The sequence below is a fragment of the Passer domesticus genome, chromosome 4 (assembly GCF_036417665.1).
Source record: "Passer domesticus isolate bPasDom1 chromosome 4, bPasDom1.hap1, whole genome shotgun sequence".
In the NCBI taxonomy this organism is placed as follows: Eukaryota; Metazoa; Chordata; class Aves; order Passeriformes; family Passeridae; genus Passer; species Passer domesticus.
This window is the reverse complement of record NC_087477.1, coordinates 52,023,386-52,045,149: the sequence shown is the minus strand read 5'-3', so window position 1 is coordinate 52,045,149 and position 21,764 is coordinate 52,023,386. Positions and strand designations below refer to the sequence as shown.

Sequence of the window (21,764 nt, the reverse complement as noted above, 5' to 3'; positions counted from 1 at the left end):
TGATGCCAGGAGTTTTGGAGGGCACCCCATCCACATGGGTTGCACCTTTTCTGCTACAGTCTCCAAAAGAGTGTCTAAAACACAGACAAGAATGCGGCAATGCTCGGCACATCCTGTTGGGGGGCAAGCTGTGATTCTCCTGGCCTGCAGAAAGGAGGAGAGATTTACCATCCAAAATCGTGGCCTGAGGAAACAGCACCAGAATTGCTGGGAGAGAGCGCCAACTTTGTTTCATTGCCTTTACAAAAGAGCTGAAACAAAAACCTGCCAGTCAAGCCCAGGGACAGCAGTGTTTTCAGACACACATGACCCTTCCTAGTGCCTTTCTCTAAATGCACATTTCTCCAGGCTCTGGGGCTGGAGCACTTCTCTCATAGGGACAGACTGAGAAGACTCCGGGGAGGCCTTCCAGTGCCTTCCAGTACCTAAAGGAGACCTGCAAGAGAGCTGGAGAAGGCTTTTCACAGAGGCATGTAGTGATAGCATGAGGGAAATGGCCTTAAAATGAAAGAGAGAAGGCTTAGCATAGATATTAGGACAAAATTCTTTACTGTGAGGGTGGTGATGTGCTGCAACAGGTCGTCAAAAGAAGCTGTGGGTGCTCCATCCCTGGAAGTGCTTAAAGCCAGGCTGGATGGAGCTCTGAGCAGCCTGTTCTACTGCAAGGTTCCCTGGCCACGGCACAGGGGTTGGAATGAGATTATTGTTAAGGTCCCTTCCAACCCAAGCCATTCCATGAACCAAAACCCATTTAAAGCAAAATTTTAAACTGTGGCAACATGCATAGAAGGTCTGTACTTTGTCAACTAAAATCATTAGTTTGATAAGTAAAGTACTGAACAACATGATCCTTATTAGCAAATTCCAACGACGGACAAAAGGGGAAACACAACCGAGTTTTCATGCCACAAAATGGTAAAAATGAGTGGGCAGGATGGAGGTGCCTGTGACTAGCAGCTCCATGGTTATCCATTGCATGGCCCCTGGACGCCTCATTCGCCTCAGTTTTCTTAAATCCAAAAATGACTATGTAAAAAAGAAGAGTGGGACAGATGGAAAGGTGACTTACTGACTGGTCTGGTGGCACATGATGCTGGCAGCCCAGGAGCCCACTTAAGGGCTGGGAATAACACCTGACAAGGGCTTCATTCAGTGCACACCCACTGTGCTGCTCCCTGGCAAAGACAAGGGCCCTTGAGGAAGGGAATGAGGAGCATTTAATTAAGACCAGACCCTCATGCACAAACAAAGAGATGGAGAGAGTGAGAGATCTCTTGCTTTGTCAAAGCCCCATGGCCAAGGGCTGCTCTGGCCACCACGGCTCCCTTACAGCATTGCTTTTCACACAGAGCATGCACTTAACTTGCAAGGCTGGGTGACTTATCTGCCACCGGAAAAGATGCTTTGCTATACAATGGTGCTCTTTGTGGGGAGGAAGGAGGTGGGGAGACAGTACTAGCTGGCTATTAACCTTATAAACCCTTCCCTTGAGTTGCACAATGAAGAGCACAGATCTGTGTATTTGACTTTGCTTGTTCAAGAGAAGTTGCTTTGAGTGAAAAAATGAAATTAAATAGGCCATATCTTTCCTTCCCTTGTGTTATTTTTACTTTCACGGTACATTTTTGATGACTAGCACTAGCCTCACAGGCCATCCACAGCTTTCTTTAAAGAGCAGAAAGCAATTCTGACTCTAAGACTTCATTCCCACAACACAAGCACAAACCACATACTGAGAAATCAGGCACTTTATATGCAGTCCATACTCATTTAGCTCTTGTCTCTGTCTCCCGAGCCTCTGAAAGCTGCTTTTACAAATTACATTAAAGGCCCAACCCAACACTTGTGAGCAGTGAAGTTCTTTACTCAGAGTTGGGAGTAAATTCATAAGCACTTCAGCCTGACCATAAGCTTACGTTTACCCTTTATTTTCAGGCTGCAATAACCACCTTACAGATATAAAAAGTGCTTAGTGGATCTCTAACTGGCTCTAGGTAGGGGTGGTAAAGAAGGAGAAAAAAAAATTGTAGTTTAAATCCACTGAATTTCCCATGGTAGGAATACAATCCCATGTCAGGCATACAAAAGGTGTAGCTGAGTGTGTGTGGTAAAGTCATTGGAGGTTTTATTACTATGAAACCTAATGCTCCCTCACTGAGAAGACATTTTCATTATATGAAAGAGATAATTGGGAGGGGAAAAAATGAATTCATGATTTATAAATGTCTATAGATGAATAACATTTCATGTCCAACAGTCTACACTTCACCATAATCATCCACTAATGACTGCAAAACTTATTGCAAAAATTACCGAACCTAAACTGGTGGGGTGTTAATTTAATTTTTTGGTGGCATGAGAGGATGTAGCAGGGAGAGACAAGAATGGGAGCACTTAGCTCCAACTCCCAGCGTGGCAAAAAAAGTTTCCCCCCTACGCTTGGCCAAGCAGGAACAATGCACAACAGCCTGGCCCTGCCGACTTTGCTGAATTATAACTCCTGCTAGTTAGTTTAATTATTGCACATTTGTAATTAATTGTAACAATGTAATTATTGTACATTTCTAAAAAACTCCATCTAAACATCAACTTCTAATTGGAGAAATTGCTCTGGGCATGGCCAAAGGGTTATTATAAAGTTTGGTCACTTCCTTTCAAGCAATCTTTACAGAAGGGCATGGCCCTTCTGCAAAGCATATGAAAACCTGTCAAAGATGCCCATTGTCCGTGACACAGAAATCAAGAGCAAGAGATGCAGCGGGAAGTCTCATCTGGGAACACAAAAGGCAATGAAGACATGAAAATGAGGTGGAACATCCTGCTACACTGACTGCACTTAGCACAGAAGAGCTGAAAGGTTTAAAAAAAAATCAGTTTCAGGATGACAAATATTTGTGAGTGCAAATAGAAGGTGTGTCAAAAAAAAGAAATCTTATTAAAATACTAATGCTCATTAAAGACTTAAGTTGCAGAAGGCTTGCAAAGTTACAAGAGAGCTTCCGAAGACAATGAATTTCATCACTGGACCTATAGATTTGCATAAGGCTTCCTTGACCCCCTAAATCAACATATTAAGTAAGTGCTGGTTTGGGGATTCTGTTTATTCAAAGACTACTTATGTTTCCCAAAGTTTCTCACCTGCCAACTTAAAAAACTTGATACACCCAACAATTTCCTAATATCCGAATAACTTTGATCACTGCAAAACTGGTAACTGAGCAAGCTTTTATGGCGTAACCATTTAGCTCAAGAAAACTGCCAGAGGAGTAAGTTTAAAAGTCACACATGAATCATTTCATCCGCCATACCCTCCAGCCCTAAGATGTCAGTGCTATAAGCAAATTTCTCATGTGCTTCATACTCCTGCTGTACTTAATTCTCAGGTCTAATTTTATAATTCAAATCTTCAGAGACTGGAATCTCACGAGGATTTTAATCTATTCACTCCGTGGCTCAGGTACACCTGCACTGAGCACAATAGGACTGTCCAGTCCCTGCTAACTACATGCATACTTTCATGAACTTTTCATTATCAAGCTAGGATGACTTAAAGGTGGGAAGACTATTGAGCAGTGAGTCTCTCCTGGTTTACATTTTACAATTCCAGCAGCAGAAAACATGCTATCCACACTAGAGATTTAGCATTCCCTCTTCCTTACCAGCTATATTTTCCTGCAGTTATTATCTCCACAGCCACCACAACCCACCAGAGCCAAGGCACTGAACCACAATGAAAAAGAAACACCAGCAACATCAGCAGAGGTTTGAAAGTTGCAGTTGTGATTTCTGGGTCATGTTAGCACTAACATAATACAGGGGAAGTATTGCTCAAGGCTCTCTACTACCTGTGCATGGAGGTTGTGAGCTGAGGAGACCCTTGTGTCCCTTGTCCCATGCTAGACAGCATCAGGAGGTCGGGATGCTGCCCCCACACCCCGCCTGGGGCAGGCAGCTGGTCATCCAGCCACTCCATCCCAGCTGGACTCCAGGGGCAGGTGAGGCAGAAATCTGCCCCCACCTGTCTGCAGAGACAGCCAGCTGAGAAATGAGACAAGCACCAACCCAACAACTTATCACAGCATATTCACAGCACAGTCCAGGTATTCCAGTGGCCCTGGGGTGCAGAGAAAGACCCTCTGGTCAGTTCCCCAATGCACCCCACCCCACTGCCCAGGCATGGCAATCCCTACTCCCACCACAGCATGGGGACTACCAGCTGGACCCAGAGCAAGAGAAAACAACAATGTCACCTTCATCAAAAACACTGTGCCACTGCTTCCCCCTTGACCCTACCAGTTATTTATTAACAGGAGTAAAATATTACTATTCTGCAACTCCCAGCAGGCAGGTTTTCCTATCAGCCTAAGGTACCAACCACATTTTTCAAAGCTGAAAAGCATTGGAACTTTTTCTATGCATTGTTTGCTGCTTTAATGAAACAAAGTAGATAATAAAGTGTGAGAGAGTCCTTCAATAAGTCACAGCCACTTACACATTAGCTACCTAATTATGCTGAAAATACAATTACATGCATTTAAGCAGATGCTCATGCCCACAGGCCAAACCCATTATTTTGACAATTCTTTAACTTTATAGTAAGTGCAAGTTGAATCTACTTAGATACAAGACCTGAATTATCAGTCTGTGAGTGGAAAAAAAAACAGTGGAAAAAAAAGTCAATCAGTTCCTTCCATCATATCTAGCCCAGCTAAGGCACTACACCGGCAAGACTCCAACAGGTCCCTGCTCTTCTTTCATAGCCTTCAATCGAATGCTGAGAGGCATTTGCTATTTTTAAAGCCAAATTAAAAACTCCGGCTCCAGTCTTTTGCAAACTTGAAGCATAGATAACCCCCAAAAGGAATGCATATTATTTGCACACCAGTGAGCTTACTTATTAACGTGAACTTCTAGCAAAAGTTCTGTTTCCATATTTTAAGATAGGCCACAAAGATCTGTTTACATTCCTCGGGTGGCTTTAGTAAAGTCAAGGTCAGAATGCACCTTTCCACAGCCCTCCTGGGCAGCAGGCTGAGGAATGTCACCCAGTGAGCAAGGTCCAGGAACACCCCAAAAACCAAACACTGACCCCGATACTCCATCAGATGACAGGGCAAATTCAAAAGCTCTTCATCCTCCGTCTTTTCTATCACCAGAACAGAATTAACCACCTGCTCTGCAACACTGTCTTGTCATCCGAGGTTCAAAGGAAAATTTGCTATTATGAGGAAAAAAGGTCCATTAGTTCATTTTTAAAAGGGCAGCTTGTCTTGACCTTCCCTCTCAACACAGAAAAAAATGGTAATATTCAAGTAAGTCTGATGGGGAAATAGTGAGTGACAGACAAGTGTCTGACAACTCTGCAAGAGACAAGACTGCTAATAACTAGAAATTATTCATGAGTCAGCATTGCTTGTTCAAAAGGACAAAGGCAGCTAAAAACATTCAAAAGCCAGATTAAAACAGGAAACTGGGAAACCTCGAATATTTATGTTCCATTCTTTTCAGGAACCTTACTCAGCTGGTTTTTTAAAGAAATGCATGGAAGCATCCCGTTTTAAGGGTCTGAAACTCCCAGCACAGAGAGAGCATGTCTAGCTTTGCAACCTGCTCATGGTGCCTGCTGCATAGGACACAGATAATATAAACTGTACACAAGGAAAATACAGTTTGCCTCACCATCACGGCAGCAGCCACGGCAAGTAATTAAACTAGCAATAAACCAAATTCTTACAATTTTCCTTCTCTCTACAAGAGAAGCTGCATGTTTCAAGCTGTGATGAATGTTGAGCTGCCCTAAATCTTAAGAAAAACTTCTTCTCTGTTGTTCTTCACAACTCTCCAATATACCCACCATATAGTCAGAGCTTTATGTCTTAGGGTTTGGGGGTGACGGTGGAGGGGTTCGGTTGTTTTCTTGCACATGTTTGTTGGGGGTTTTTTTTCATGTCAAAATAAGCGCTGAAACATTTTTGCTCCCCATGCTAGGATTTTTTCGTTTCCCAGAGAAAATTCAGGATGAGGTGTGCTTTGTCCTAGGCCACTGCTCACTGATGGGATTCCCTTAGGGAATGGCACTGAAACTTGAAACTTCAGCCCACCACTTCATATCAGACTTGTCGTTCATACCCTCAAAAGCCACCTGCCTTGCACGGTAAAAAAACACGTTACTCATCCCCTACTCCTGCTTCTCGCTGGGAAAGACACCTTCACAGCATCGCTGGGATACAAGTTTGATATAGCACGTAGAGCCGAATATAAAGTAAATTGTTTCAGCACACCTGGAAATATCAAACAAAACTTTTGACTCCCGAGCCAAGCAGCCCCGGGAGCACGCTGCGGGCGGAGCCGGCCCGTAGGAGGCCAGCAGGCATTTCATCCTGCAGGGGGTATATTCCAACTCTCCCAGTTTAGGTTTTTACCCTCGCCCGCTGAAGGGAACGCGCCTCTCACCGCACGGCCGTGGCCGGCAGCGCTCCCGGAGAACAGCGCTCAGCCGCATCCCGGCAATGCCGCCGCTCCCACCCCGGCTCACCCGCTCCGCACACCCACTCTCGGAGGAACAACCCCGCGGCGGGCAGGGCCCCCTCTCCTCGCCCGCTCCCTGGCCCCGCCGGGCGCCGGCGGCGGTGTCCCGGGGCAGCGGGCGGGCCGGGCCCGGCGGCACCTACCCAGGCACTTGATGTGGAAGCCGCTGGGGGGCTTGAGGGAGCGGCGCGCCCAGCCCTGCCGCAGCACCTCCAGGTGCTCCTCCTTGCCCTGCACCAGCAGCACCTGCTCGTCGATCCAGCCCAGGAAGAAGGTCTCGGCCACCGCCGCCGTGGCCCGCCGGTCCCAGAAGTGCTGCATGTTCTCCCGCTTGAAGTCCGCGAAGATCTCGTAGCCGATGCGGTGGCGGCCCAGCTCCGCCCCGGCACCGCCGGCACCGTCGGCCCCCGGCCGCCCCCCGGCCCCGGCGTCCAGGACGATGGCCAGGGAGTGCGGGGCGATCTGCAGGCACTTCTCCACCCTGCGCGGCATGGCCGCTCACCGCCCGCCGCCGGGCACGGGCACACACTCGGGCATAGCTCCGCGGCCGCGCTGCCTGCCGCGGCCGGCTGTCCGCGCTCCGCCCCGCCCGGCACGGCACGGCCCGGCCCGGCCCGCTCCGCCCCCGGCACACCCCCGGCCGCTGCCGCGGGCGAGGCGGGACCCGCTCCCGCCGCTGTCGGTCCCGCAGCGGCTGGCGGCCCTGTCTCCCGGCCGGGACGTCCGCACGCCCTGGAACGCACCGCTCCCCGCCTCACGCTTCCCTGTCCCAGCACGGGAGCACCGTCTGTAGAAAGGGAACGAGCCCGGTCACTGTCCCGGCCGGTAGTTTAGGCTTGCCGGCACCATCCCCTCCGCTCCCCACCTTCGGGACACCCTCACCCTTCCCTTCCACAAGTGAAACATTCCCCAGCCAGATTATTCCAGCAAGTCTTATAATACCTTATGGATTTATTTCTTCCAGTGTCTACACATCTGTAAGTAACGTACACAGTGAGCAGCACTGACCCTGCCGTGTCCAAACGCCTCTCTCTTCATTCGGAGTAGTCCTGACTCACTTTGTGTCTTAGTGGTGCTGAATATGGAGTAAGTGTAAGGTTCATTCCCAGCTTCTGTAGCTTTTCCCCAGAAATCTAATATTTTGCATCCTCTGTGTTCTGGATCACCAGCTGCCTGTGAGGCTCGAGGGAGAGCTCAGCAACACTGAGCGAGGCGCAGCAGAGCTGGAGGGCTCCTTGCTGGCGGTGCCAGGCTGGCAGCTGGGCTGTGCATCAAGGCAGTGGTGGCTGCTGAGCTGCAGCTGCCAGCAGCAAGGTGCTGGTCATGCTTCTGAGAGGGCAGATTTAGGAATTTCACATTATCTTCTACAGGAGCCCTCAAACCCACAGCAAAACTGAGTCTCAATTCTGAAAAGATTCTTGAGTTTCTGAACGGTCTGTAGCTGCTGGACTCCTTGGTGGTGTGTGAACTGTGGGTGGCCTCAGCAGCAACTCTCACCTTGCCCCAGGGCACTGTGGCACTTGGGCCATGGGCAGTGAAGCATGAGAATGCACCAGAAAAACAAATAACACAAAGAAGAAATCTACTGCAGAGAAGCTGGGGCAAGAGTGGAGGCAGAAGAGAGGTGGGTGAGAGGAGGGAGCAGGCAGCAGTATGAGAGCTGCTACAGCCACAGCACTCCATGCTGTGCACAAACGAAAATGTTTAACCTGTTGCTTCTGAGTTCACTCACATCAACATCCCTTGACATATTTGGTCCCCTTAAACTGCTACCCATTTGGTTGTAATCTCATTCAAATCCTCTGCCACTTGCCAGCTGGCTTCATGCAATTCCTTCTCAGGGTTTCATTCAGTGCTGTCACTGTACTGTGGAAGGTCAAATTTACCAGTATCCCAGAGTTTTACAAGGAAAGAAGTTATACGAAACCCACATTTCAAAAGGGGAAATCAGAGGATAAATAAATTATCCAGAAACACCGTGAGTCATTTTGAGCCAGGAGCAGAGAGTATTAATACTCAGTTTGCAAGTCTCCATCTCTATCCCTTCCCAAGTCTCCAGCACAGCAATACCTCAAGAGGCCCCTCACCACAGCCAGGAACAGTTTTAATGTTTTAATGTTGGTGCAGTCAGGATTTCAAAGGACATCTTTTATTAAGCTTTGCAAGAGGACCCCCGGCACCCTCATTGTCTTCCAAAATGTTTCCCAAAGTTCAACTGAACCACTGGTTGTCTGTTGAAAGACCTAGTCTCAGTGTGTTGAAACTACTGTCATGATCTTGTCACAGTCGTGTTATTCTTACCTTGTGCCTTCCTCCTCTGCATTATATCAGCCTTTTATCTTGCCCATCATACTTGCATTTCAGTTCTCTGGGCAGGGCTCACCTTTGTGTAGCTTTTATGTGGAGCACATCATATTGACATCTCAACTGCTGAGCAGAGTCACCAGGTAACTTCAGGGCTTGGATGAGTTTTCATTTTTATTCCTACCTGCAGAACAAAGGAGGAAAATTAAGCTCTTTAACTGTTTTTAGGCTTTTGCACCAGATACATCCTGAATGCTTAGATGTGGAGCCCCACACTTTGCCTACAGCCCCCAAATCCAAGTGCTAGCCAAATCTGTGATCCCTCTGCTGCCTCTGACATAAACGCGTGCTCATTTTCGGGTCCCCATCAGCCTTTGGCCATGGCATCAGTGCAGTTCTCTCCATTAGCTGAGCTCCTTTTCCCTTCAACACTGACTTCTGAAGCAATTGGTGTGGTGAAACATGCCACACAATCATTTTCCTCCTCCTTGCACTAGTGTTTGTGGGCTGTCACCTCCTGTAAAGGCTAGTTCCCAGCCTGCTAGTCCTCTCCCACCCCGCTTTCAACACCTTTTCCCTCACGCCACTTCAGGCCTCTGTGCTCACAGGCTGGACCTCCCTCCGCCCTCCCTCCTTCCCTCCCTCCCCTCCACCCTTCCTCTCCTTTTCAGCATGCTGCCCCTCTCTGCTGTTTGCACACATGTAGTGTCACACACGAGTGCGATGACAAGGCAGTGAAAGAGGGCATGCAGCAATTTGTCCAACACTTGTGGGATGAAGCTGTGGCACAAACCAAAATACAGTGTGTGCTAGGGGTTAGGTGCTGTCCCTGCAGAAGCCAGTGCCAGGATTGCCTAGGCAAGATCTTGAGGGCCTGGTTAAGAAATGCCCAGGGCCAAGGGATAGGCTGTGGACAACAATGTCACTGAATAAACAGTCCATCATTCATTACTTCCCTTTTCCTCCCATCTCCTTATCTCCAAACTTTTTTATCCTCAGAACTTGGGGTGTTTCATTTATTTTTGTTTGTTTACATTTTTTGCTTGTGAGTTTGGTGTTGAATAGCATCTTTTCCCTTTTTATTCACTCACTTCAAGGGGCTTGTTCCAAGATATCAACATCTATAGCCAGACTAAAGCCCGTCTGGTATTTCCCAGTAGAAATATAAGAGAGAAGACAGCCTACAATCTTCTTATGGCCAAATTATGAAAGCAGGTGAAGTGGAGCTCCTAAGTGCCTCTGAAGTGTTTGAAAAGGCAGAAGTTTACGTTGCTAGCAGGACAAAAACCCTGAATATTTAGACGTGTCTCTTTGAAATGCATCAGGGGTGCAGGAGCTCTGCAGCAAATGGTGTTGTCTGTTCTGGGTGAGAGCAGAAAGCCAAACAAACCTGACAGAGCTGTGTTCTCTGGCTGGCTGTACTGACCATAGCTCAGGGGTGGCATGTCTCTCTGCTGCAAACACTGCCTCATTAAAAACTTCCTGGGAAAAAGGTATTCCCCGAGAATTCATCCAAGGCCACAGAATGGAAAAGCCAGGCTGAGGTGGAATACATAGTTATTGTGCATCCCTGAATTGTATATAACATGGCAAGTTACAGAATTTCACATCCTATGCAGTATGTCATCAAGTGATCTACTTCAGATGCAGTACTCGGGCAGTACATCAGCAAGTGCCTTCCAGGAGAGGTTTTGAAAGACTATTTCCTATCAGAAAAATATATTTTAAATCTCTCTAGTCATTTTATACAGGTAGAAATGCTACCTTCCCTCCCACTGTCCATCCAGTGTTACCATCTGTCAAGACAGTCCTGGATACTTCCCAGCCCAGTTGTCTCACTCCTGGGAAGAAGCTTCTCTTGGCATTGTGTGGGTCTTCAGGTGGTTGAAGCATGTTTGGCACAAAACTGCCAGCTACAGGATGGTCTTTTAAGATATTTCTGACAGGATATTTTTTTGAACACACCTATTCCATGTGGAAGGCTGGCTGAAGCTTGAGACTCGCACTGGTGGTGCAGTCGCACAGCTCAGTGCAATGCTGTTGTCAGAAATGGCATTGACTGCAGCCCTAATGAGACCAGAGCATGCAGATGTCAATAATAAATTTTGCAAAGTGTCATGCCCTTCTTCTGTGCCATTTGAAACTTATGTGAGCCTGGCTAGACTTTCCTGGATATGGAGTCAATGTGAACTGGGTCTGGCTTTGCTGTGCAGGAGAAGGGCCAGCAGCAGGTCTGCTGGTAACACATGGGCTGGATGCTGCTCTTCTCGTCATACTGTGAGAAAAAACAGGAGAATTCTTAAAAGAGTGAAAGCTCTAAAACAGCAGGTCATGAACAGTGGTGGGGACTTGCCCCTAAGGAAAGGGGCAAGTGGAAGGGGCATACTAGTAGTTTCTCCTTAAAACTCTTCCCAGAAATGTGGCATCCTTTTTAGGTAACTGTAGCTCTGCATTCACCTGTCATCACTTGATGACACTTATTTGCCACCAAGAATTTCTAAAACAATACCATGTTTAGCTTCACCCTTTTGTTTTGGTAACCAGTTTATGCAATAGAGGGATAATAATACTTCTCACATTTGTGAAGTCCCTTGAGTCCCTGGCTATTAAAGATCAGGAATGGCTGTTTCACTGTCTCTGCTCTGTTAGGGGCCGAGTACTTCTGTGCTCAGTCCTGTCCTGCCATCCTCCATCAGAAAGCCCTGATCAGGAATCCTTGCTCAGTATTCCCAGTGAAGTCAGTGGGAGTTTCCTGGTGAAGAGTGATGAGCTGGGTCCAAACTAAACACCCAGCTAATAAACAGAGCAGGAAATAGCTGACTGCATAATTTTTAAGCTCTGTGCTTTTACCTGACTCAGACACGCTGGCATCAAGAAGGATCCTGGGGGCAGGATGCGACCCAAGGGAGGAGAGGAGATTCCAGGTTATGGGCAGGCGTGTCTATCTTCTTCTTCAGGAAAATCTTTGGCAACAGTGTTAAACCTTTGCAGCTAGGTGAGTGCTGCTTGCACAGGTGAGCTGGTAGGTAGGCTATTATCTATTGTCTGCTTAACAATAGCCTACACATACTGGGGAAGTTACAACTTACTAGGAGGAAAATCACTTCCCAGCAGACACTGAAAACAAATTCACACTTTACTCACAATACAGAGTACAGGTTTCTCACATTGAAACTCAGGTGCCTATGTTTAGACATGTAAATAATACAGCACTAAAATACCTGGATTGGAAAGCCCTTTAATTTTATTTATGTATGAATTTGCAAAGAGGGAAACAAGACTTGCAGATGTTTTTGAAGAAAAAAAAAAAAAAAAAAAAGGCGTGCAGCTGACAAGAGCAGCGTGGGTTAAAGGGGCCAGAATAGATTTTCTGCACAGGAAATTCTTGACTCTAAAATAATAGAGGCAAGAGAAGGGTGTGTTTATATCTTGACTTTCTAAATTTTTTTTTCTAGAGATGTTTTTAATATGTCCTCCAACCTATATTTGTCTCTTACCTGCTACAGTATTGATAACTGCTTTTGACCAGATTAGTCAGACACTAAGGTGGGGGCTTAGGTGATGTAAGACCAAGACAGAATTTATTTCAAACTTTGCAATTGTACTCTACTGAAGCCATGAAGGACTCAATACTTGGAGGAAACAGAATTTCAATTATGGAAATGGCACACCAGTTTGCCTTCAAAAACATGTGCTTGTCATGTTGCCTTGGAAGAATTACTGAAACACTGAGGCAGCTCAGGCACTGACATGCAAAAAGATCTAGGGTTTGTTTTTATGATTCCCCTACCAGTAATAGAAAGAGCTTGTGAATGAAATGGCCATTAATTTTCATGAGTGCTTTGGAAGAAAGAGCAATAAAATCTATTTCTCCACCATTTTTCATATTTCCTTTTACAGCCTGTGGCCTGAGCCAGCCTAGCAAAGGCATGTGGTTGATCCCTGGCAGATCTCGTGTTACCAAATTAATGACACCAAAGTCAGACCAAGGAGATCAGAAGTTCTTCCCCAGTCTTGGCATTTTAATCTGAAATTTCTCTGCTTTGAATAGAATGCTTTCCTCCTACAGTCCCTTCCCATGTAGTACAAGGCAAGTCCTGTAGGTGCTAGAGGTAGTGCAAAACTGCAGAACAAAATTCCAGTGAGATACCTGAGAGTATGCAAATGTAAATGGCATACATAGGCAAAGTGAGATAAAGGGAAATCCTTGTTAATGTAACATGCACAGCCAAGAGCTCCAGTACATACTGGCTCAGTTTTCCTGTAGAAAGCCCATGAGACTGTGGGCCAAAATGAGAGAATGATGACCTGTGACTCCACACTTTCATTTGGAAAATATATTTTGTGCATAAGCAAGAAAGCAAGGTAGGCAGAGCTGACCACTTCTAAGTGAACAATTAAATGAACTCTTCCACCTCCCAGAAGAATTTAATCAGGGGTTGCTATTACAATGCTCACCTGGAGTAAAAAAGAAATTTAAAACAGGATTCTGCACCACAAGGCACCCTGCAGGCAGGCTGATCAGCACACAGGGTGAGAGAACCAGAGCTGGGCATGGCTTTGTAAGCAGCCTTTGCTCTGCCCTGGTGGCAGAGCTGTGGGTGACAAGAAGGCATTGGTCTGAGCTGAACAGCTCTGATGTGAGCTCGGAAAGGGTTAGAATACCACATCTCTAACTCAAACTGCAGCTATAAAGAACTGCATTGTTGGGAACCATGCAGTCCATCCCTCAGGAAGAGGTGAGGGACTTTCACTGGTGCCCACTGGCATGGGGGGAGCTCGAAGGACAAGTTGGTGCTTGTTGGCTTCTCTGAGAATCCCATGGTGGCACAAACATGGGTACCTTTCCCAGATCACAGGGTGGGAAAGCCCTATGGTCATTTATCTTGCCAATTTTTGAATGGCAGCTTCTCCTTTCTGTCTGGGCAAAGGGAAAGCAACTGGTGTTGCTGGTTTCAAGTAAAAGCTCCCTGAGACTTTACCCTGCTCTTCAGACAGACGGGCAGACACCCATACTGACACACAGCACAGGGATACAATATATCAAGATACAAGGAGGCTCTACCTGTGCCACAACATTCTTGCTCTTCCTGATGGGAAGCGCAGGCTGAAGGATGGGCTTGTTCTCTGTGCCCAGCCTGTGACATCTTCCCACTTTCTGTGTACTGATCCACCAATGGTGACCACGTTCAGAAAATGTGACCCAGCCTTACAGCCTCCCTCTGGGCCTCTCTAAACCGAGGACTTGTCTTACCCACCCACAGAGCTTTGCAGGAAGAGGATTTCTACAATCAGGCATAGGAAAATGCCTGTGGGAAGCAGAACCAACCCCTATCACAGTCTTTGAAGGGAAGAAAAGGCTGGAGGCAGCAAAGAATGTTGGATAACATGCACACCTTGGGTTTTGATGCTCTGCTCTTCTTGCTGCTTCTCCAGCCACTACCAACCCAGCAGTGTGCTTTTAACTCATCTATGCCTTTTCTTGACCAGGATACCAATTCAATTTTTGGTGTTTTCTCACTTGATACCAATCCCTCTGGGAAGGGACAAAGTATCCCTGAGAAATAAATCGTGTCTTGGTTTTTTTTTTCCTCCTCTTTTTCCTTTACAGGAATTTCTTATTCAGTTTGCTCTATTCAACAACCTCAATTCTCTTTTCACTTCAGGCATTAAGCTGCTTGCTGTTGATGAACTAGTCCAGTCAAAGCCATGCTTGGTTTACAAATATGAGAGTAACAGACACCTTGCTGCCTACAATAAACAACTATTACTTTTAAAAACAGACCAATACCTGTTACATTGAGCTGAGAAACATTCCCTTTTTCTCTTTTAACTGATGAAGGGTGGTGGAATAGCCCAGCAACTGCTCACATGCACAGGGAGGGAGGTAACAGATCCCTTCTCCAACGGGACCTGCCACAGATCTTCCAGCACTGGTTTTGTGCCCGTCGGGTGAGTGCCAAGAACTGGCACACATTCAGGTTACAGTGTCAGCCATCAGCTAGCTTCTTCACTCCTCCGTCATTTTCATTTCACTCAGAGCAGAGGGACAAATGTGAATGCTGATGGGCTAGATGCTCACCTTCAGGTCCCCTTCGGCAACAAGGAATTGGTGAAAGGGGTGGTGGGGTGGATGTAAGAGAATTTATTCCTGGTTTAATAGCCCTTCATTACAGCTAAGCCTTTTGCATAAACAGCAATTTGGCTCCCATCTCCTGAACATTGCTCCCTTGTATTAGGCCTTCTGTAATGGCTGTAATTACAGTTGCAAGCTCTGCTTTTATTTTATGGGAGCCGGGGTAAACCTGCCCAGTGTCCCAAGTGTTGATCCTCAAGTACAGCCATGTCTGTGAGGCAGTGTCTCCATGCAGCAGGATCTCATAATGGGTGAGTCACAGCAAAGACCTGCCAGTTTCCTCACTAGCCCTGCCTGCTCTCAGGACTGATCTCTCTTGCAGGTAATTTCAAGCAGTCACTGTGCTACTCTCCTGCTTCTTCTCTTTGCCTTGGCTTGCCAAGATTAGACAGTTTAACCAATGACCCCAGTTGTCATCAATCTCAATATTGAGTGCACCAAGATAGTACAGGCACTTCTCTGTGAAGACAGGCATTTATGAACTATTTGTGAAACCATTTTAGCTAAAGAAGACAGACAGCTCTATTTTGTGCCTAATATTGTCTGACAGGTGTGGACACACCCTGGGATGACTTTCTTGTCATCCTGACTAGAAGGTCAAGAGTCTACATTTGACAGAGAATTGCCTTTGGCACTCCAACAAAAAATGAAAACACAGCAGCATCCAGAAAAAAAAAAAACAAACAACAAACCACTTTGTAAATCAGATGTGCCAGGTTTAACATTTCCCAGAGCTTAATTCCTTTTAAATTTTGTAGCTCCTCTTTGAAGATTATCCATGGACCAAACACCAGGCTAAACCAGAAAGTTTAGCTTTTGTTCTTCTATTAGCCATTATCAGCTTACTGTTTTAAACATCCCAGGGGTGGTGGGCAATGTCTTTCTTCTCCCCTCCCTCCATTTTCATGCTTTGCCTAGAGACCTCTGTGCAATACCACCATGCATTTCCCTGCCACTCCCAGAATGCAGCTGAGATCCACTGTGGAAGAAGAGAGCAGGGGCTGACCTCAATCACTGCAGCAGTGCTGTGGGTCTGGGGAGAGATCTCAGTCCCACCAGGATAAGAAGGTTGTGTTTAGAAAGGAAAGTTCACCAAAAGCCCAAGAGCTCAATAGTGGGGCCATAAGAGATACCACGTAAACTCTCCTGGGTTATTTCTTTGGCAATGCACATTTCAGCAACTAAATCTGAGTCCACTCCATTGGTAAATGTCAGACCCAAGAGAAAATGCTATTTTCTGCTAATGTAATAAAGATGATGCCTATAAATGAATTTTGAAATGAAGTTCCCTGCTTGTATAAAAATGGACACATTACTGCTTCATATTTGTGCAGAAGAGAGTTACAGGTTGGTAGCCAAGAATCAGATCATCTCTTTGCAAGGAAGAGGTGGGAATAAGTAGTTTTTATCATGGGTCTTATGGGAAAAGCTTTGCCAGGGTATGCCTTAAATTTAGCAAAAAACTCCTTAGGCTTTTCCTTCTCTTTGCCATAGGAAAAGCTACAAGTTACAGACCCCAACAGCCACCTTTTGTACTAGCTGCTTCCACACACTGAAAGGGCACATTCAGAGATGCTGCAGCAACCAGCTGTGGTCAACCCATACTTGACTTTTTGACCCCTTTTGAGGCCAACCTACTGCTGCTTTCAAAGGCTGGATGGCTTCCAGGAGGATCACACAAACCCAGGCAATGGAAGGGAGGAAGGAGAGAGGAAATCTTGGGGTTTCCTTGCTTCCTTTTTAGCTCACACTAACTCATTGTACAAAACACTTGAGGCAGTGTACCTGGAGACTCCTGTGGAAAGCAGAGCTGGAGGTAACCCTGCTCTGACTGGCTGGTGGCTGTGGCAATCCTGCTTCAGCAGGTGCCACTGAATGGTGCTGTACAAAGGGGAGCAGGAACAGTTGGGTTTGCTGCTAATCTGAGCCTCAGCAGCTTTTGTTTTCAAACTTGACCTTTTTGACATGCAGAGCAATGTGCATGAAGTCTGTGGCCATCTGTGGGGCTCAGGCAGAGAGCACTGTGTCTTGCCCTTCATCCTTGGCTGTGGGTAGCCTTGGGGGAAACCTGAAAGCACAAAAGGGTACAGCTGACAGCAGAACATCATCGGGACGCCCGGCAGGCACTGAAAACCAAGGATGGAAGAAGTTCATTTGAAAATGTCCTGGCAGACCCACTGCTCCATCAGTGCTGGTTTAGGTATAAGTCCTAGGAGTTTGGCTTCCATTCATTAACTTCCTCTTCTCCATCACCAAAGGGTAAGGAGGGGAGGAGGGATGTGGCATCCAGGCCAGGGTAAAGAGAGGATGGCTGGATCAGCCCTCTTCTTGAGGCTTCTTCAGGCTCCAAAGCAGGCAAGAGTACTTCACAGTCGGGGGTCATGACTACTCCTGGTCTACAGTTTCTCAGGATTCCTTGCCTAGTCCTCTTTCCATGGCCTGTTGGGTTTTTATTTCATGCTGTTTAACCATTAAAGACCCCAGCATTCAGTTTTTCCCTGCATTAATCTTTCAATCAAACCAATCTTCCTTCAAGCTTTTGTGGATGGGGGTAGAGGAAACTCCAAGAGATCCTGATTGTGGTTTTCAGGAGATAGTCATTGGTTTTACAGCCTAAGAGGGCAGGTTACTTCCAGTAAAGTCATGCAGCAGAGTTCAAACAGCCTGCATTTGTAGATCTCCTCACATGGATAAAGTAATAAAACATAAAATTAATTTACCTAGAAATAGGACAGCAATCACAAGCCAAAGTTCACCACAATGATTTGCATTACAGTAACAAACACAAAGCTTAATCATAGCTGTACATCTCTATTTCCCTTCAGAAAGCACTATGCCCTCTGCTCATCATGGAGAGCTCATAACTGATCATGCATGTAACTAATGCTGGTTTTCCTCTAGCAATGAAATTCCAGGAATAACCAGGAATTAGAAAAAACATTTCTGTTAAAATTAGCTGGTGTACACAGTAGTACATGGCTGAGGGGAAAAGAGCATTCCTTTTTCACTACCTAAAAACTCCTTCACTGGATTCATTAATCATTCTTATCAGCATCCCTTTGTTCCTGGGCTATAAGAATACTTGAACTAAAAGTTTCTCAAGTCCAAATCCACTCTAAGTGATGAGTATCTTTGAGGTCATAAATTAATGCAAGCAACTGTTGTTAGCCACATGAAAGTCTTCAGTGGAAGAGCAGCGACCCTAAGAGAGAGGGAGATTTTACTAAAGATAACTTTTGTCTGACCTCTCTGCAACCTCCTAGCCAGGTAAATATCTTATAAACATCTTATAAGGTGATTTTGCAGTAGGTAGGGAAGAATTAGCATTTTTCCTGTTAGAAAGAGGCTGATGCTTGAAAACTGGACTAAAATAAATTTATTTTGCTTTATAACTTCCTAATGTTGGTGCACAGAGAAACCATTGTATGGAAAACCAAGTAGGGAGCATTCTGATATCTTTGAGTACATTTCTATTTTCCTTCCCTCTGTAATTATAACACATGTTTTGATATTTATCATTACAAGTGTTTGCACAGTCACTTGTAGACTATTTTGAGAAAGCAATCCATTACTGAGTACATACATCCCAGTACCAAGCTTCCAGGAGATGCTGAGGTGGGACTCTTTGATGTCAGTTACAAAACAGAGGATGTATATATCTACAGATCTGTATGTATACCTATGTGCTTATGTCAGGCTTACAGCTGGTGACCCTGGAGGGACAAAGTACTGGCTGCTGTAAAGCAGGTCCATGGTTTTGTTTCCTTTAGGGCTGGAGCAGGCACTTGGAATGCCCCTGGCTGAGGGTGCAAGACAGCCAACCCACCTCTGCTGCTCATGAAAACAGGTGCCAAGAAGATTTTTATGGTGGCATCGTAAGAAAAATCAGGCTAAGTTCATCCCAAGCTGCAGGCTATTGGAATGTCTTCTGTGTGGGACAGGGAACTGAAATATAAGGGATTTTATCCTCATTTAGGTATTCATTGTTGTTTTACTGGAATTTTTTTATTTCACTGGCATACATGGGTATGAGCACATATACATGTATGCATATATGAAAGCTACATAATGAGAATCAACTGGATTAAACATATTTCAGCTAATTACTTACTAAAATAGTTTGGGAAATGAGTAGTTTAAATACTGGTTAGCAAAAAAAATCAAGGAAAAAAATTACAAGTTCAAGATTTACCCTTACTTACTCTAAAGTATTGAAAACCCCACAGTAATTGCTAAAGAGTACAGAAAAGTTAAACTCTGTATGCAAAATTATTTTTGTGGGGAAAGTATGTGCATGTTCTAAAGGAAAAATACTGTTGGAGGAGGAAGAGTTAGACTTCTAGAAAGATTAACTAAAACTTCAGCCTTAAGGTCAGCTTTGAACATGCCAATGGAATCAGATACTTCTTAGCAACTTCTAAAAGAAGGCATAAAATTTTGACTAAAAAGGCACCTACAAGTTTTAATTTACTTTCCAGGGGTAAATTTCTGAGTCTCAGATCTTCCCATCCCACTGGCAAATTCAGCAATGGTAACCAACATGATAGTTAACATAGTTTTGCATTGCTACAACACATCCTACAAGAATGGCCATACAAACTTGATTGCCTTTGCATAGTAACGTGTTCCTCAGCAAATTTTACAGAGATCTGCCATGGAAAATTTGACATAATTTTCTTGAAAATAAATAAAATGTTTATATTTTGTTCAGGAGAGGGAATTAACATTGCCGTGAATAAATCTTTGGGTATTTTAAACTTTTATTCAAATACATAAATTCCTGGGTTTACTTCTTCAACACTTGCCATCTCTTTGGCAGAAGAACACCAAGACATGTAGAGTTCTAGTTTCCTAAAATCTCATTCATTCCTATTATTTGCAGCATTTATTCCTTACCTACCCCAAATTAAAACTGAGCTCCACAAAGGCTGCTGTCCCCATACCTCATCCTGCTGCACTGCACAGTCACAGCCTCCACCACACTCTGTGGGATAAACAAAGACAAGTCTCTGAGCTGTATGAAGATTGGAAACTTCCCTGAGCCCTGACCATGCCCAGGTATGTCTGCAGCAGAAGGGTACACAGGCATGGTCCCACGTAGGAAAATGCCAAGCAGTATTTACTCCTAGGCTGAAGCAGCTATCTCACAGAAGGTTTTAATCATGGAAATACACAGGCACAACCTCACTGGAGGTTCCAGCACAATCTGCTGTAGAAACAAAGTAAGGGTTTTCCCAGGAGTACTTTGCCCTGACCAAGCAGAAAGCTAAGGCATATGTGACAGCCAAGGGGTTGAGTTCTGGGGCCCTGGAAAGGCAGAGACCTGTTAGTTCCCTTACTAAATGCAGAAATCAGAGTTCATTGTAGAGGAAATTTACAGAACTTTTTGAGAAAAAAATATGTCAAGAAATACAATAACATATGGACATCAAACAGAAGGCCCCAGTGCCCTCTGGAAGCCAGCAGCTATTGGCATTGGCAGGAATGCCACTGCCTGAGTGTGAAGGGGACCTTCAAACAATTTTATTGAAAAGCAGTGAGCTCACTCCTGTTGAGCCCTCTTGGGCAGCAAGGGGAAAGGCAGAGAGTCACATTCTGCATGGATGACATTCTTGCCAGTAGAGAAGATTGCTGACATCCAAAAGTAGAGAACAGCTGGGGTAAGTTTTGACCAGCTTGCAATAAGTCTAGATGAGTCTCTATGTTGTCTGAAGTCAGCTCAGTTGATTTTTGAAAGCAGACACATGTAGCTCAGCTACATGCTAGCCCTTAAATTTAGCAGGATTAAACAGGTTCTAGGTGACATTTTACACTTCTACTAGGTTTCTCTGTCTCTAGGGTTTACTCCAGTGGAAACCTCAAAGCAGACGAAATTACTTTTCCCCTTATCTAGTTCTATCAGACTACAGTACCCAGAACAATCCCTGGAGAGAGCTCTAAAGAAACTACTCTCTGAAATTATTTTACACATTATATAAACTTATTTTCTGAACTTTCTTTAAGCACAATGATTAATTGGGATATACATTTTTTTTTATTGACAACACAACTCACTTTACAGCTACTCAACAACCATATTCCTGGTGAGGTAAGAAGTGTTATAATGAACTATTTTACAACCCAGTGTGGCAGGGCAATGGGACAAAGCCACTTGGTGAGCAGGAGTTGCCTCAGTAGCCCACTAAGCCAAGTGTCTGTCAGGGCACATCTGATGCACTGAAAGCTGAGAGGTGCAAAGCACCCTGCATGGGCATCCTGAATCTGAGAGAGCTAAACACAGTAACAACTCCCACACAGCTCCCTCTCCTCCACTTCAGTTAACCAGGCAGCATGCCTAACCCTTGGAATACAGCAGAGACTGCTCCTCTTAGCCCTAGAAGTCGCTTGCCAAAACCATCCCTGGAGGAGGATTGGGAAGGAACTTCAATGTAAGATACCCATGTTGCTCTCCTTTAGCTTAACTTCTTCCCCTGCACAATGGAGCAGGAGCTTGTTGGAAAATGAAGCAGCAGAGGAGGTTTAAGGAAGGAGGTGCCTTTGAGATTTTTTTTTCTTCTTCCTACTTTAGACACAGTAACCTCAAACCTGAAGGAGTGTCCTAGCAGAAGTATTCTTACCCCCAAGGGTAAGAATAGGCTTCCAATCTCCCAGGTAAAGACAGAGAAAGCATAAAAATAAACTTGTTCATTAGGACATCCAAAAGGGAAGTTGGTAGAACCGTAAACTCCTCTATAAATCAACAATATGAGAATACTTCATGTAAGACCCTAAAAGCGAATCTAATCTTCCCTTGAAA

At 45.3% G+C, this 21,764-nt stretch overlaps 1 protein-coding gene and 1 long non-coding RNA gene across 3 annotated transcripts in view; one reads left to right on the top strand and one right to left on the bottom strand.

Moving 5' to 3' along the window:
- The window catches only part of STOX2 (storkhead box 2), a 142,371-nt gene extending 135,334 nt beyond the window's left edge, over nt 1-7,037 (bottom strand). The window contains exon 1 of the mRNA XM_064417833.1: nt 6,672-7,037. Within this exon, the coding sequence (XP_064273903.1) occupies nt 6,672-7,020 (349 nt within the window). The 5' untranslated portion in view covers nt 7,021-7,037. The remainder of the gene's footprint in view (nt 1-6,671) is intronic.
- An 8,206-nt stretch (nt 7,038-15,243) lies between these two features.
- Nucleotides 15,244-21,631, top strand: LOC135299199 (uncharacterized). 2 transcript variants are annotated; one of them, XR_010361241.1, is made up of 4 exons: nt 15,244-15,290; nt 18,739-18,944; nt 19,851-20,026; nt 21,537-21,631. It is a non-coding gene; the product is annotated as an uncharacterized LOC135299199 (long non-coding RNA). The 2 variants fall into 2 exon arrangements; XR_010361240.1 differs by lacking the exon at nt 21,537-21,631 and adding an exon at nt 21,286-21,396.
- Nucleotides 21,632-21,764: the final 133 nt, after the last annotated feature.